The sequence below is a fragment of the Scomber scombrus genome, chromosome 8 (genome assembly GCF_963691925.1).
Source record: "Scomber scombrus chromosome 8, fScoSco1.1, whole genome shotgun sequence".
Taxonomy (NCBI): Eukaryota; Metazoa; Chordata; class Actinopteri; order Scombriformes; family Scombridae; genus Scomber; species Scomber scombrus.
In genome coordinates this window covers 19,277,373-19,293,658 of record NC_084977.1, presented here as the reverse complement: position 1 = coordinate 19,293,658, position 16,286 = coordinate 19,277,373, and the positions used below count along the sequence as shown (strand labels likewise).

Sequence of the window (16,286 nt, the reverse complement as noted above, 5' to 3'; positions counted from 1 at the left end):
CTAACCTTCCTGACATGGCTGATCAATTTAACCATGCAGGAAGGTGATAAAAGGAAAGCGAAAGAAACAGAAATTGAGATAGACAGATTGTAGCTGGTGTATTAATCTGACGGGAGAAGGACAAGACAACAAGATATATACTGAGTGCCTTTGTTCTCTCCCAGAGGCACGTCCAGTCACAACTTTATGGTTCCCTGGAAAATACAAAAACTTTCAAATGAATGGATTGATAGAGGACAGGGGGTAAGAGGGAGGGCAAGAGTAAGAGATGGAATTAGGGGCACAAAAAAAGAGTATAACGGAAATATGGGGGAGGGTTGGGAAGAGAGAAAGAGAAAAATGAAGGAGGGATAGAGGGATGGAAAGAGGGGAATAAGTAGGGAAGGATGATCACACAAGCAAAGATTGGAAATTGTGTCTTGCCTCACTGCAACCATGTGTTTATCAGCAGAGACATTGTCTTCCATATTTACAGAAACACAGATGAAACAGAGACCATGAGAGTCAATGGAATTGGATTGAATTAGAGGCATTGACTTACACTGCCGCTTACCTTCTCATGGTACTTAATCTCATAATCCAGAATGATTCCGTTGGGTTTCTCTGGAGGCAGCCAGGACAGGCTCATGGTGCTCGCTGTGGCCGCCATCAGGTGAACTGTGGGCACTGCAGACGGAGCTACACAGGGAAAAACAAATAAAGAGAAAATCCGCCTTTTTTAACGTTTTCTGTGTTATGTCTTTTCAAGTTCTATGCCCTTTGTGTGTCCACACAAGCCTAAATACGAAGACTTAGGCTGCAGGCTTTGTGAAAAGCTTTGGCCAGTGGTTAGTATGCAGAACCATTCCTCACTAATGCTCAAATTCTCCCTCTCTGAGTCCTTGGGGAGGGAGAGGGTATGTCTGATTCTCCTGTGACAGGGGAGTCAAACTACAAAACTGATGGATAAGTCTCTGGTATATGCAGTTCCCTCTGCCATATAACCTTAGGATAGTGTAGGAACAAGTATACACACATAGTGTACATACAGATGTAGACATTTCATACATTCAAGTACATACTGAACCACTACTACATTTTTGGTCCTTCAGTTGTGTTTTTCTCTTTTTAGCCCTAATAAGAAATTGTATGTATTATGCACTGTGCATACATACAATGTTTCATCCAAAGTGCGATACACATGAAAGTTAATACAACAATCAAGGATCTAGTCAGGAAATAACAACTTAAGTAAGCGCCAAAATGCGAAGTATATACTTACAAATACACATAAATGAACACATACCATATCGATTACTTAATTTATACAATGTGTGCACAGACAAATACACACATTGCCAGGGATATGGTATCAAACACACCAGCACTCCACCCACATGGGCTTTCCGTGCTCTGTTCACATGTGCCTATTAACGGGCAAGTATTGTCTGCCTCCCTGTCTCTCTTTCCTCTCTTCTAGGCTCAGAACTGTTACATACCTCTGACTCATTCTCCCCTCTCTGTCTACTTCATTGTTTTTGTTTCATAACTGTCTCTCTCCAGTGGTACCTTCTCTTAAAAATGATGTTACTTTTTTCCTATACTACAGCTTCTTTCATTTCCTCATTGTTTGCTGTCCTCCACAGCTCCTCACTTTTCATCTTCCTTTTCAGCACTACAGACCAGCATCCCCTCTCTGTCTCCAACTCTCTTCCATTCTTCAGCCCTTCCTCCACAGTCTCTTCATTTTGGTTAAAAACTTTTTAATCCCCAGTTTTTCTTCTTTGATCCCTCCTCCCCCTTGCATTTCCTTTCTCCTTCTGCTGCTTGTATTTGTGGCCAGACATCCTTCTGTTTCTATTTTTCTCTCTTTGCTCTCCAACCCTTCCCTGCTTCTCTCCCTCCCCTGCCAGCCCCATCCACCCCAGCCCTCAATGTCTCTCTTTCTCTCCCAGAAGACAATACTTCTTAGGCAGATCCCCTGGTTACTCTAGCCAGGGGATTAGGGGCCCTCCTCGGGGAGAAGATGTTGAAGTAACCATGGAGGTGGCCCTTGGGGCTTATCACCACCCTAGTATTTATTTTGGTTGTTAAAAGGTGAATGCGCGTGCAGGGATGGTCTTGGGACTACACTAGGGGATAATCTGATCACAGTTGATGCTCTCTTGGCCCCTCCTTTCCCTTCTCTTTTCTGCATCCAACTGACCCTGGGCAACCATGGATGGACACTGGTCCCTGTCAGCCCAGTGCCAGACCCCTCATAAAACAATGAGGGTCTCACATGGGGCCGTGTGGGGCTTTGGGTCCTAGACCCACAAACAGAAGGCAATCCTTCAGGAGCAGGAGTGCAAGGGTAGAGGTGAGGATGACAAGGCCATAGAAAGAAGAGGGAAATGATGGGGGATGGGGCAAAGGATAATCCTTGGTGCTGTCTAAGCCTGCCCAAAGAGCAAATTTAACATAGAGACTAAACACATCCAAAGCACAACTTAAGAGCCCTGGGAGAACCAAAACAAAGACACCATCTCATGAGAACATAAGTGTAGAGTAAGCTCAACTATACTCCACAGAACAACACATCTACATATCTACCATGACATTCAATTTATATGGCAAAAAAGCCAAAACAGTATCCAAAAAAGGAATACACACTATATCTTATCGTTACTACCATGAATTATTCTGTATATACATCAACTGAGTTGAAATTGTCTATATATAAAAAGGGGAAAAAAGAATATATGCAGCCCTGATTGCTTCATTGGCCTAGTTACTGTTGTTGCTGTGGGCTGTAGGAGCGGTGGGTTGGAAGCAGTGGGCAGCTAGAATACTGAAGGTTCAACACTTTGAATACACACTGCCTCGCTATTGCTATTTGCAGCGGCGTTAGTACAGAGCATGATGTGGGCGTGTGAAAAAGGTCCCTTTCTAAGCTCATTCAGAAGAATGTCTTCCTTCTTTATCCCTGTTCAAAGGGAAAATATGTAACATACTCCTACATGCAAAAAAGAAATTGATCACTATTTCTTAAGTAGAGAAAGTATTCTTTGACATTCTTTTGTCTTTTTTTAGCAGTGCCCACAAGTTCAATATTGATCTTTGACAGGTAGTCATCAGAATCCAGTGCTGTACCTACCAGCCTGATTTGTGGTGATGTTCACTGCAGAAAAATGAGGTGTATAGGGGCTCTTGTTGGAAACGCCGTTGACTGCCTGAATCTCAAAGCTGTACTGTGTGTGGGCTTGAAGGTTACGGACAGCCACGCGGCGCTGGGTCAGGCCCAGGTGGCGTGGTGAGATTTCTACGTTGTCGTCACACCGTGAGCACATTCCCCGTTCAGGCAGGCACTTTTTACAGATGACATTGTAGAAGATGTCGTCACGACCGCCCAAGTCACGTGGGTCACTCCATTCCAGCACAAGCGAGGTTTCATTCACAATGGAGATGACACTGCGTGGTGCAGAGGGAACAGCTGCAAAAGGGAGGTAAAGCACAGATGAGATGATGAAAAAGGGTTTGGAATGAGAATTAATTTTAATTTCCATGCACAATAGTTGTAAAGAATTTTGCCTTTGTGACAATGCAGAGACATACTGACAATAGACAGAAATTCATATTGCAAAGTACAGTTTACATATCATTACAATTCATAAACCAAAAAGTTGTGCTGTGGTATTACTATATTTTTCACACTAGAATTTTTTTTCTTTCTCTTTTGTCTTTCACATAATAAGCGACTCTTCCAGCAGTTCTTCTGAAAAAAAGAGGACAGGAGTTCAAATTTGAATTGCATGCTCACTTCCACTATGGGTATGCATGTGTGTGTGTGAAGTGCTGGGGGGGACGAGCGCGAGACAAACTATTGGCAGAGGCTTGGCAATTCTTATCCAATTACCAGAGCCTTATCTCTCACTGCGCTGTGGGAGAATCAGCCCCCCACCCCAGCAACAGAAAAAAAGGATATTCTTCTCTCTTCACCAGTGAATGAATTAGCTCCTACATGGGCATGTTTGCTTTTAATGAAGGCACTGCACTGCTACTAGAAAAAATCCTCCGCTTTCTGTCTGTGAAGAGATGGCAGCATTGAGTATAGAGGAAGGGGGGGAGGTGTTGGATGATAAAGTTTTGGATAACGTTGAGAAAGCAAGCAGAATTGTTTGCTGTCTGTGTGCCGTGGTGGGAAAGCGCTCCTGACAACTGATAAATGTGACTGAGGTCACAATTCAGAAAGGGAAGTTCAGGATAATGTTTACCTCTCATTCAGGATTTATTTTTTATGGATACCAGTACATCTGATCTGTCTGTATTTTTTTTGTCTTGTTTTTGACTGAAGTGCTTGAATAGCACTATATGTCATGACTTTGAAAGATGAGAATGCTATCTCGGTCACATAAAGGCTGTCTTCACTTACTTGTGCAGGGGGAATCAGGAGAGTCTGTGTCTGAGCGATAGAAACCATTTCGACAAGAGCAAACGCTGGCTGCTCCTGAGCTGGCACGACTGTTGGCTGGGCAGGGCAAACAGAAGCTGTCTCCCTGCTTGGATTTGAATGTGCCAGGGTTGCAAGCTAATGGGAAAAGAGAGCAAGATGTTAAAATAAAGGGGCGAATAACAACTTTTTAAGATACTAAAATTAATGGTTTAGAAAGTAGCCATGGAGCAGTTGAAGGACTGTGTACAATAATGTTCAGTGAAACATCTGTGTGGAGTGTTGGTAACAGAATGTAATATCTTAAATATACTGCAACTCATACGATTTCAAACACTGTTCCAGCTTAACTGTAAAATGACATGTCTTATTTGATATAATTAGCAAGTGTTTTTTCAATGTAAATGTGTGCGCATGCATTAGGATTGGGTTCTATCACAGCATTGCGGTATACCAGGGTATTTTTAAATCCCGAAAGTACTATTTTCAATACTGTCAAAAACAGACTTCAAGGAAACCTGAAGTTTACAAGAAGCACTAGAAGGCAGCATGCAATGCCCCCTCCGACCACAATGTAAGTCACAATGGGAGAGTGGCGCTGTCCGTACTTCCGCTCGTTGAATCCGCAGGACGTGAAGACCGCAGATGAAATGATTCAAAGTTTCTAATTTAGCTGAAAACTTTAGCCAAAATATGAGTTATTCGGGGGTTGTTATATTTGTGGTCAAAGAAACTCGTCAGCCTTTTCTATGTCTGAGCTGATATTCATCCTGTGGCCTTCAGTAACTTTATTCCTGATATTTATCCAGCAGTCTCTCCGCCGCAGTCCCGGATAAACAGGTAGGACACAGTGTCAATTGTTTTCTGTCTGAAGATTTGCCTTGTACCTCTACCTAAGTGCTCATATTCATAATGTATTTTGTGTGCAGCTGGCAAATACCGTCATATTACTGTACACCCAGTAAAATGTCAGGAAGGTATGCAAAAAATAGATGCCACTCAAGCCCAACATGCACATGATTTGTTCTTGTCCCTTCAAACCCTCAGGTCTCTGTATGCCTCACTTATGAAGAGTGCATCTTCGTCAAACTTTTTTGAAAAGGGGAGGTTTTTTTTTTAGCAGCATGTCACTGTTTACCCATGCTCACACGAAAAGACTGTCAACTCAAATTACATACAATACCTTCACAGCCAAGTGATGGCACGGGGCTCTGAATTTTGCCTTATGTGAAATATATATCAACATACAAAGAGAATCAGAATGGCACACATACCACATGCTGCTGTGTACACAAACATGGGTCTCCAAATATACACACACACGCACACCATTCTGGCCTTGAGTCACTTCAATGCACTCATTGCTAAGAGGCTTTCCTCTTAGCAAAGTATGTCTGGATTTTTCTACCTTTCATGCCACTTCAATTTACTGAAACGGATCCAAAAACAAACTACGTTCAACATATTTCAAAACAACAAAACTGCATACTGAATAGGTGAAGCCAAAGTTCATTAGATTAAAAAACAGAGCTAGCTGTTGTAAAGACCCAATCTCCATTTATAGCAGCCGTTTGGAAGTTTATAACTCAGGTGATAAGTTGTAGACGTGAAGGGAAACACTGATAGCGGCACTGTGATCCAGAACACTTTGGCAGGCTCCATATCTTTGATGAACTGTCTCATTAAAAGATGAATGAGTTTGCTGTGGTGCTTAATAAAAAAAACGAGAGCAGGTAAGAGAGGCAAAGTTTACAGGGGCCAGTTGATTAGCCGACCCACTAGCGCGTTTGCTCATCAATGTCAAGGACACACTGCTATGTCTGTCCCCCTGAATGATAATAACCACCATAGATTCTGAGTTTGTTTTTCTACTCTCTTGGAAACAACCAAGGTTGAAGGTCAAATCTGCAGCCGACCACTTCCTGCTCCTGCTATTTTCCCGGTTTTGAAAGTTCAATATTAGCACATAACCACTAGTTGTGTGAACCGTGTACATTAGCACTGAGTGTATTTGTTCTTCCACCATTAATCAGAGCCAGCCACACCACTGGCTAACAGGAAGCACTGCTTGATTAACAGATAAAAAAATGACCTTGAGTTTAGCCAGGTGGGAGAACAACTTTGATTTGATATGACCCATGCAAATTCATTTAAGTTCATCCAATACAAAGTAAACTACAAACAATTTCTCAACTCACAAGGGATGAGAGTATTGGTTTTTGAACATGTTAGCCTAACGAAAGATGTTGAAGGAGCATTCCCATTAAAAGAGGCATTTTTTCCATGGAAGGGTTGAAAGTGCTGATCAATCACTTCCAGTGAGTAAAGGGGTCATCCTCTTCCTTTCATCCAATTTCCCCGTAGAGGAACCGCTAAAGAATGAGGAAGAAAGACAGACAAGGGGGTAGAAAAAAAGGGAGGGAGAGGTGGAAGAGGTGGAGGCATAGAAAATGCTAATCCTGCAGGCGCTTTTTTCCCCCTCTTCCCCACTCCCCTGTGTCTTATCCTCTCATGCAGAACATAGAGCTTAAGGAACTGATTAAAATGTATGCTTAAATTGGAAAGTGTGAAGCATGAAGAAAAAAAGTAAAGAATATTGTGGGCGAAAAATGTGCAGCAAACGAGTGGAAAGGCAAAAAAAAAAAAAAAAAAGCGTCATCGATTAATATTAATGGGGACATCCTTACTCTAACTCAGGTGGGGTATTAATGAGAGCAACGGCCTTCAGATTAGGAAGGAGTGCAAGAAAGAGAGGTAGATGCTAATACAGAAAAAGTGGGGGAGCGAAACTGCGATGGAGCTGGAGGAGATACAGTATGTTGGAACGTAGACAGAAAAACAGAGAGAAGAGTCTGTGAGAGGATGATTAGAAACAAGTAAGATCGTGGGAGAGGATGGTGGACCAGAGGACAGGCAATGTGAGAAGAGGAGAAGAGAAGATTTATCCCTTGTTTCAAGTGAATCTTGATTAAAGAACGTTGTATCAGGGCCCAGTCACAAGGGCTTTAACCTTGAGCTGCCAGGAACAAACAAATGAGTTTTCACATACACCATGCTTAAATTTACTATACTATGGATGGTCTGCCAGCACCGGCCAGTTTAAAGGATAAACTCTCGTCCATATGGGTATTGAACAAAAGGTCTTTTCAGCTTTATATCTATTTACTATAAGACATATGAGCCCTCTGAACCCAGGCAGCAAGAATGGCATGCAAAATGTGCACACACTGTACACACACAGGCAAGTTGCAATCAACCCTGCTCATCAATAACCTTGCTAGCTCCCCCCTCTCTCTCTCATTCTGCTGGCTCCATTTGACCTATGCAACCTAAGCCTAATTTTACGCTCACATACCCCTCAACACACACACTTTCCATTTATCCTCCGTTCTCCTCCCGCTGTCACCTGTACTCCATTTCAGCCGGGACCTTGCTGTTTAAATTCACCTTGCTCTAAACCTCTGTGAACCTGTCATGTTTTTCATCAGACCTGAAACCATCACAGAGCCTCCCAGCTCTCATAAACAGACACCCTCCCTTACATTTCCATTTATTTAGCAACCAGCTGTCAAGCAAAACTGAGGTCAGAGGAGTGAACAGCCACCTGCTGACAGTGTCATCTAGTGTATATTATTCTATCTTGTAGTCATTGGATTAATGTGTCAAAAGAAACAAGGCAAATAAATGGCTCATAATAATATGGCAGCTGGCCAGTCTAGTGATAGGGGCTGCAACCTGTAACCAAAACAACACAGATTCAATCTTTGCAGCAATCTGTGTGTCCACAACAGTCATGTATCTAGATGAAGTGTCCTCCAGCAACACCTTGACCCCTTGCTACTAACTCATTGCAATTCACTCTGCATAGACACATCAGGTAATATGTCACTAAAATGCAAATATAGCTTTTCTCAGATATAATAATTTGATACATTATTGATTGCCATAGAGAAGTTGCCCCAACCTCACCATCCTCCAGACAGCTAAGCTTATAATATGCTAAAACAAACAGCACACTGTTGTGTAGCTTTTGTAGAGATTCAGTGACAGCTTCCTGTCTAACAACATAGGACTTGAACATTTAGTACCCCATTTGTAGTATGTCTCTCTAAACCCTAGATTAATCCAGCATCACAAACATTAAATAACAAACTAAAATGTCTGTTATGAAAACACTTACCTTGACACTGAGTATCCTTCATGGCTGGTTCAAAACCGGCCGAGCAGGTGCAGGCTCCCACGGGAACCATCCACTCCCCATCTCCATTGCAATAAAGCTTCAGTGGCACGGACACCTCCAGGGCATTGGGGACACAAGTTCCTGGTGCAATGACCAAGGACGTTGCCTCAGCCCCAGTTGCAGTCTCTGGGAAAACTGCAAAGTTGGCAATGGTGGTAGAGCACTTCTTGTAAAACACCCTCACTGAGATGAGTGACATGCAAGCACCAAGGTCCTGGAAGGCCAAATAGAACCCAGCTTTGGACAGCGGCCCGAAACTTCGGACTTTTGTGTTTACTCGTCCAGATTCAAGCATGGAAAAGCTCTCATCTGGGGCGATAGTGTCCACCTTTACATAAGGGTTTTCCATCCAGAAAGGGCTGGTGGCTGTGGCTGAGTCTGAGTCAGACTCATAGTAGAAGAGGTTGAAGGTCTCTTTGCAGGAACCTGGGATATTAGGAATGCTGTTGCAATCACGCACTGTGAATTTCATCTCCACATATACACGTAGCACATCCTTTCGTGGGATGAAGTCACTGCGTAGCCAGTTATTCTGGTTGAGCTCACGCACATTACAGACTTGGTAAGTCCGGATGGGATTCATGGCATCATCATAGCCACTCACTTCTTCCCACTACAAAGAAAGAAGAAGAGTAACATTAACAAGTTAGAAGATGTTCATGTTTCTTGATATGTTTGACAAATACTCAGACAATTTGGGAAATACTGAGACTGATTTCTGGAATTTATATTCCCTCAATCTTGGTACATCTTGTATTAAAACTTAAAACTTAAAACTTGTATTAAAACACGCATTGCATCATGAAGCAGGAATGAAATTACCAGGGCAGAGGTTAGGACCTGGAGAGACAGACGTGACGTACACACACACACACACACACACACACACACACACATACATATTATTTTATTTATTTATGTATTTTTCCTCGGGTATTTTCAGTTATATTCCCTTGCCTTTGCCATACTATGCCTTTCATCTTAGGTTAGTGTAGCGAAGAAAAGCCAGGGACAAGGACAAATTCATCACAATTACAGCAACCTGTCACCTCCTCGCCATAGAGCCACCACAGCATGTTTACCTCATATCTCTTTGGAAGCAAAAGCCACATTGCTTCACAACCAATTACGCTTCAATTATCGAGCAATGATCACAACGTCCTCTACATAAAGACGAGGAAAAGGCACCAGTTAACCTTCATGCTTTTCTGTTTTTACACTCCTCTACATCTATCAATGCTTCTAAGGTACCCAGGGGGTAAATTACTGAGGATAAAATTGGATTACATTTTCTAAACTTTGATTACCAGCTTCATTAGTGCAAGCAAACTAGACTGTAAAAGCTTTGGTATGAGACATTGTAATCTAATGCATTTTTCAACCACACCACAATTAAGTCATCTCACTTCAAATAGGGATTATTGTGTGTATAGTATGTCTATTTGCATGTGTGTGTTGATGGACCTGCCCTCCTTTCCAATCAGAGTGCATTTATTTTTTCAAGCTAAGCCAAGGCCTAGCAAGTTTGTTTGCATGGCACCTTTCGAATATAAGGGCAATTCAAAGTGTTTTGCATTAGGCTAGAGTTAAAACTGATCATTAGAGATCGAGAACATTGCTGACTGATTAGTCCACAAGGCTGTCATTGGACTTGCTATCTGAATCCATTCAGATTGAACCTGTGACTGTCTGAGTACAGGATGGTCTTTTTAATCACTCAACCCCCATGCTGTCCTACTAGAATAAAACACTTCCGTCTTAAACGTTAAGACTCATCTATAACAAAATTAGATGTCTATGGTTGCACTCTAGGGACAGAAGTTTGCCTGAGAACATTTGAAACTCTGGAAAGGCACCAATTTGTTCTCCAGAGCCAGTTGTTTCCATCTGAGCATCTTAATTAAGGCTGTGATATGGATGTGATGGAGACAAGGCTATTCATCTGAGACACTGGAGGCCATGAGGGAGAGGGAGAATGCACGTAGCTCGGCTTTGGCATTAAACGATGGCCTGACGGGAGGCAAGGAGAAGGAAGAAGCAACTAGAGGGAATCGATAATCACCGGCTGGGTCAATGGGATGGCTAAAAGCATGAAGTGTCAATGGATATTTAGTTCAGTGTAATAAATCACCTAATGCAAAAGAGCGGTACAGCCAAGTGTTTGTGGGTGTGTGTCTGCGGGTGTGTGTGTTTGCACTTAGTCTGTGTGTTTGCACAAATGTATGTATGTCTGTCTGTTTGTGTATGCATGTGTGTTTAGAGAGAGGTCATCCCCGCGGGACACGCACCAGTGGCCAAACACTTTCAGCGCCTGCTTACCAAGTCTGAATGAATTAAGTAGGTCATGTGAAAAAGGGTCAAGTTTCTTGGCATCGATTTTAAACAAGATGAATTGTTATGTAAGATTTGCGATCCACTCCATTTTCCCCTTGTCCTCTCCAATCAAAGCTTTAAATTTTACTTTCAGATGACAATGAGCAATGCATTGGTGACGCACTATCGTCCTCCTTGAAGGTCCAAAACTCCACTGGAAGAAACATATTTCACAATATTTTGGCAAAGGTATGTCTGTTAGAAACACACTGGGGATAGAAATAGAGTATATCTTAGGTTGTGCAACATTAGAGTTTGAAGAAGTTCCTATAAAAAAATTTTGTCCTGTTAATACTATTGTAACTTGAACTATTTCAAACTAAACATAGCAGCTTTCTCTGTGGAAACTATAAACTTTCATACCAGGGTGTGAGAGTTTGATACAAAGATTTACAATGGAACAAAGGTTTTTGGTGAACCATCCTTTTAAATATCAGTAACCTTGATGCCCACTTACATAAACATGTATTATTAGCTTAAATGCTGTAGCGTACATTTTTGTGATTAGTTTGTTGTTGTTAATGTGAATATTATATAAACAAAGATATTTTAGCTTGTTTATGACATGTTTTGGCATGCTGAGAGTGATATCCTAGCTATAGCTTTTGGTATATTGTTAATATTGTCCTTCGGTGTTATTCCAGATCTCAGGAGAGCCCTGCTATGAAGTGGAATTCCCCCTTCATCTGCCATCTGTTTTGGAGAATAAATGATACAGTACGTTGACAAACACACACACACACACACACACACACAAACACACACACACACACACACACACAATACAGGGAGACATACATACACACAGAAATGCATGATGCACAGATGCTACAGGCAACACAGACAGGGGCAGACCAAAATGCAGACAGTGAAAGAATCAAGTGAAAGAAAACATGTACACATACGTACACACACGTACACACACAATGTGGTATGAGCAGACGCTGCATTGCACATATAAATATTTAAAAGTGTGTTCACTCCCATATGAATGGCTTTCACACTTAGCTTTTACACCAAGCTTGGTGCCATGAATAGTAGCGCCTTTATGTCTCTCATTCACTGTCACAAATGGACACTGCTTATATTTTGTCTGTGTAATATTTTGTATGTGTTGTGCAACACTGTGAAACAAGACAGAAATGCTGTGACTCAGACTTGGCTGTTTGTGAGTAAGTCTATTTTTAAGATTTGTTTTCTTAAATACTGTTTTTTTCCCTTTTACATGCTGTCTATGTCTCTTGCACTGCCTGTATGGAAATTTCTCTGGATTTTACTTAATCTCAGGCTCAACTACCCCACCCCACCCCCACCCCCCCTACTTTGCAACTCCCTCAGTTTGCAGCTTTTTTTGTCCTCTCAGTCACTGTATCGACTCTTGAGTGCTCATCACCCGTAAAAAAAACAGGCTGCGACGTTACCATTGCAAGGCCGCAAAAGTATACAAATAAACACACGTACAACACATTGTGCATGAAGACACAAGCAAGACAGCAGTGAGGATTGATTTCTGAGTGTGTCTGTGTGTAAGAGAACAATAAAAGTAGGAAAAAAATACAAAAAGGAAAAGATGACTTAGCGACATGCACATTCTGCTGCAAAATAAAAACAAAGAAGGCAGGGGAGAAATTTATCTCCAGTCTTTCTGTTAGTAATGTGGGAAATCTGGAGTGCAGAAGGCTCTCCACTGTATGTATCTCTTGAAAAGGACAATCTGTTGTGGGTTTGGTTAGAAAAGTAATGGGGAGGGTTTTTTTCTAGGTTCTTATCCCATTTTGCATAGGACCGGTGGGCGCATTGCTGCCACATTGCAGCTTTACGAGGGGGAGGGGGGCAGAGGGATGGAAAGGAAGATGGACAGATGGGAGGAGGGAAGGAGGAAGGGGAAGGAGGGCACGAGAGGCTGTGAGGGGGTTTGCCCTACTGATTGTTTCAGCTGAGGTGGCCAGTGTGTCTTGCTTCATTAGTGCTTAGTTACTTGGAAGTAAAAGAAGGGAAGAATAAGGAGGGTGGGTGACTTCGAACAGCTGGGGTGGAATCTCTCTGCCAGTGTGTTGGGGTACAAACAAAATATAAAAAATGGGGGCCCACTTTTCAAAACACAAGGGCCAAGTCAGAGGGCCACACAAAGGCAAGGGGAGGAGTGCTGGCAGTCTTTGAAGTATAGCTGAGGAGGGGTCAAGACTCTTTTTGCTCCTCTTTAGCCCATTGTGGAGACCACATGGGAATAGAAGATGAGGCTGTCACTGGCACTTTGTGTGTGGTAGATTTGGAAGCCTAGACATGAAATGGGTCAACGCCAAGAGATATTTCAGTGTTAAGAGGTTAGCTAATGAGGAAACTGACGTTTTTCACATGTTTTAAGTGAACTGTAGCGAGGAGAAGGGAACATCTGTGACTGGGCGGGTCAGTGAAATTGGATTGCAGTCTATCTTTTTCTGCTCACTAAAAAGCGCATCCTGTTGAATGCTAAAACATGACGTGATTTGCTGATAAAGGTGTGTAGGACTGTTCAACTTCAAATGCATGCAGATATACTGTATGTATAGGCATAACTGTGCACACACACACACACATACACTTAACACAGAATATACAATACAAACAAGGTATTTATTTAATCAATTTTACTCTTCATAAACACACACACTCACAGACACATAGACACACACACACACACGTTGCACAGTAAACTCACCCCTGTCTCAGGGTGCGCAGTCCAGGCTAATTCTGTCGTGGCCCACTTTGTGTCCATCAACGTCTCTGTAAACGGAAACAGAAAGAAACAAACCAGATCAGACAAAGAGGAACAGAAAATAGATCAATAGAACTTTCAATTATTTTCCAGCAATGTGATGAAATAATCCATGGAAGAGATAAGATTGCCGCTTTGACCATAGTTCCTCTCAGATAACTGGGTGAATAATAGCTTAGAGCAATATTAGAATCAGTTAGACAAAGAAGTTATGTGTGTGTGGGCTTGAAGGCGTGACAGGAAGACCTGCAGACAGCAGGAGAGTAAGACAGAGATCTAGGTGGGTGATCAGTGAAGTATTGTGACATTTTATTGCGGATCCTTGTCTAGCTAATTAGCCTCAATTAGATGTTTGCTTTTATACAGGGGAAAGGAAACAACGGTGAATCTCACTAACAAACAGTTCCGCTTCCCACAGGGCACAGCGACACCCACACACAATAACATACACGCACGCACACACACACACACAAACACACACACACACACACACACACACACACACACACACACACACACACACACACACACACACACACACACACACACACACACACACACACACACACACACACACACTTCACACACTTGATAACATACACACATACAGTGAGTAACAGGTTGTAGAACTCCACAAAATATATAACCCAACAGAAGGCTTGAATGGACCAGGGGGTAATAAACTTAGGTCACAAAAGAGGAGTTCTTGACCGGAACAGAGGTCAATACGCTTGAATTGGTTTCACTTTCTGTCAATACTTGAAAATGTACAGACTTTTACACCCGCCTTTTGGCACTCACAGACGAACACACATTATATACACACAAACACACAAAATGGTGGACAGGGATCTCTCCTGCAAATCCCTTCTCTCCTCTCCACTTTCCACACTCTTGTTTCTACTGGCAAAGGTGCCGGCTTTGTGAGAGCAGGGAAGGAAGACTATAAATGTCGAGTCTTTTACTACCTGGCGCTCAAGGCGCAGTATGCAGCCACCGTTATTATCTCAACCGCTGCGCTGTTCTACAAGATAGTAAAAGATGATGAAACGGCACTGAACGAAAGTGAGCTCTCACTGTCCTTGGTCATGGAAGGAAGTGCGAGATTTTCAATTTTTCCTGTCTCTTTTTTTTTCGTTTTCCTCACTTGCAGGGGATGAACCTAAAGAAGTCTCTCAGCTCACTTTGCTGCTCTACCATCATCTCTGAGTTTTTCTCTACCTCTTTCATCTTTGTTTCCAGGTAAGCTGACAGGAAACAGGACTTGGTAGCAAAGTAAAGAGTGTAACCCCAGGATTTCACCATCCCTTCTCTAAATACCTGCTGCCTCTACTGCTGCATTCAGGAGCACCAGTGGTGACAAACGCAAACATCCTCAAACTCAAAGATCCAATGTGAATTATGTCTAGTTCTGTAGAGATGGCATGCACCTACAGCTGGGAATTCCCATTGAATTCCACCCCCTCATGCTCTGAGTGACAGTGTCTCTGACATGACTATGTGCATATTACACTGGTGAGGAAACACAACTCACAACAGTTACAGACAAAGCAACGTATCTTCCTGTGCCAAAAATGGCAAACAATCACATTTCAAAAGTAGCTTTGGCATGTTTCCCTTAGGCAATATGGTCTGCAACTGTGAGCCATTTGATGCTGTGAGAACTGCCTTTCTAGGAGTTTTTCTGGAAACTGAAGTGAATGACATACTCGCAGCCGCACAAGGTAAAATCTGGCTCATAACCTTTGTCACAAACCATTTTCTCCTCTCAGCTATCAGTCTCTAAAGTTATCTGTGCTGCCATGCTTTAAAACCGATAACAAATGCAGTCTGTTTTGCCGAGAGCTCTCTTTGTAACCAGATGCAATGAGCTACATTTGTCATTTGAGCAAGTAAGGGCCTACTTGTGTTTTCATCTCAGAAACTGTGTCAGTGCCTATTAGCTGCAGGGCTTCCCTTGACTCATACCGTGACAGTGTGTGATTTGGGACCTGTTACCGATAGCTACACAGGTAGGTAAGCTGGTGTGGTGGAAATGATACACCTCTGCAGCCTGGTGTTTATTATTATGTCTGGGCCGTGTGTATGCTACGTTGGCTTGTCATTAGAGCTGACCTTGCTGAAAATGACAACATGGTGAAGCACAATGACAGACATGGAGAGTAAGAGAGGGAAGAGGAGGGGGAGGCAGAGATGAGGGAGAAAGAACGAGATGTGGAAAACAGAAAGAGAGATATGCAAAACACACACACACACCTGTGCAGTCTGACTCAGTGGTTTGGACAGTGGATCATTGGGGTGTGCATGTGCAGCAGTAACTCTTCCCTTCTCGATGCATCTGCATTGTTTTACCTAACCAGGCCTGAGCTTGTGTGTGCGCATGACTGTGTGTATGTGTCTGTGTGGGCGGGTGTGTATTTGGTGCAAAGCTCTGTATTGTGCCCAAAGTGGAGCACCAATCCTGAGTCAATGGGCCAGAGCAAAAGCACTGGGTGACCCCGACCTAACCC

The 16,286-nt window shown here is 42.6% G+C and overlaps 1 protein-coding gene across 1 annotated transcript in view; it reads right to left on the bottom strand.

Annotated features, from left to right (window-relative positions):
- Positions 1-16,044, bottom strand: part of LOC133985218 (ephrin type-B receptor 3-like) — a 29,456-nt gene extending 13,412 nt beyond the window's left edge. The window contains exons 1-6 of the mRNA XM_062424814.1: positions 16,033-16,044; positions 13,720-13,782; positions 8,589-9,261; positions 4,391-4,546; positions 3,116-3,451; positions 544-678 (exon numbers count right to left, since the gene is read on the bottom strand). Coding sequence (XP_062280798.1) covers positions 544-678; positions 3,116-3,451; positions 4,391-4,546; positions 8,589-9,261; positions 13,720-13,776 — 1,357 coding nt within the window. The 5' untranslated portion in view covers positions 13,777-13,782; positions 16,033-16,044. The remainder of the gene's footprint in view (positions 1-543; positions 679-3,115; positions 3,452-4,390; positions 4,547-8,588; positions 9,262-13,719; positions 13,783-16,032) is intronic.
- Between the last annotated feature and the right edge of the window lie 242 nt (positions 16,045-16,286).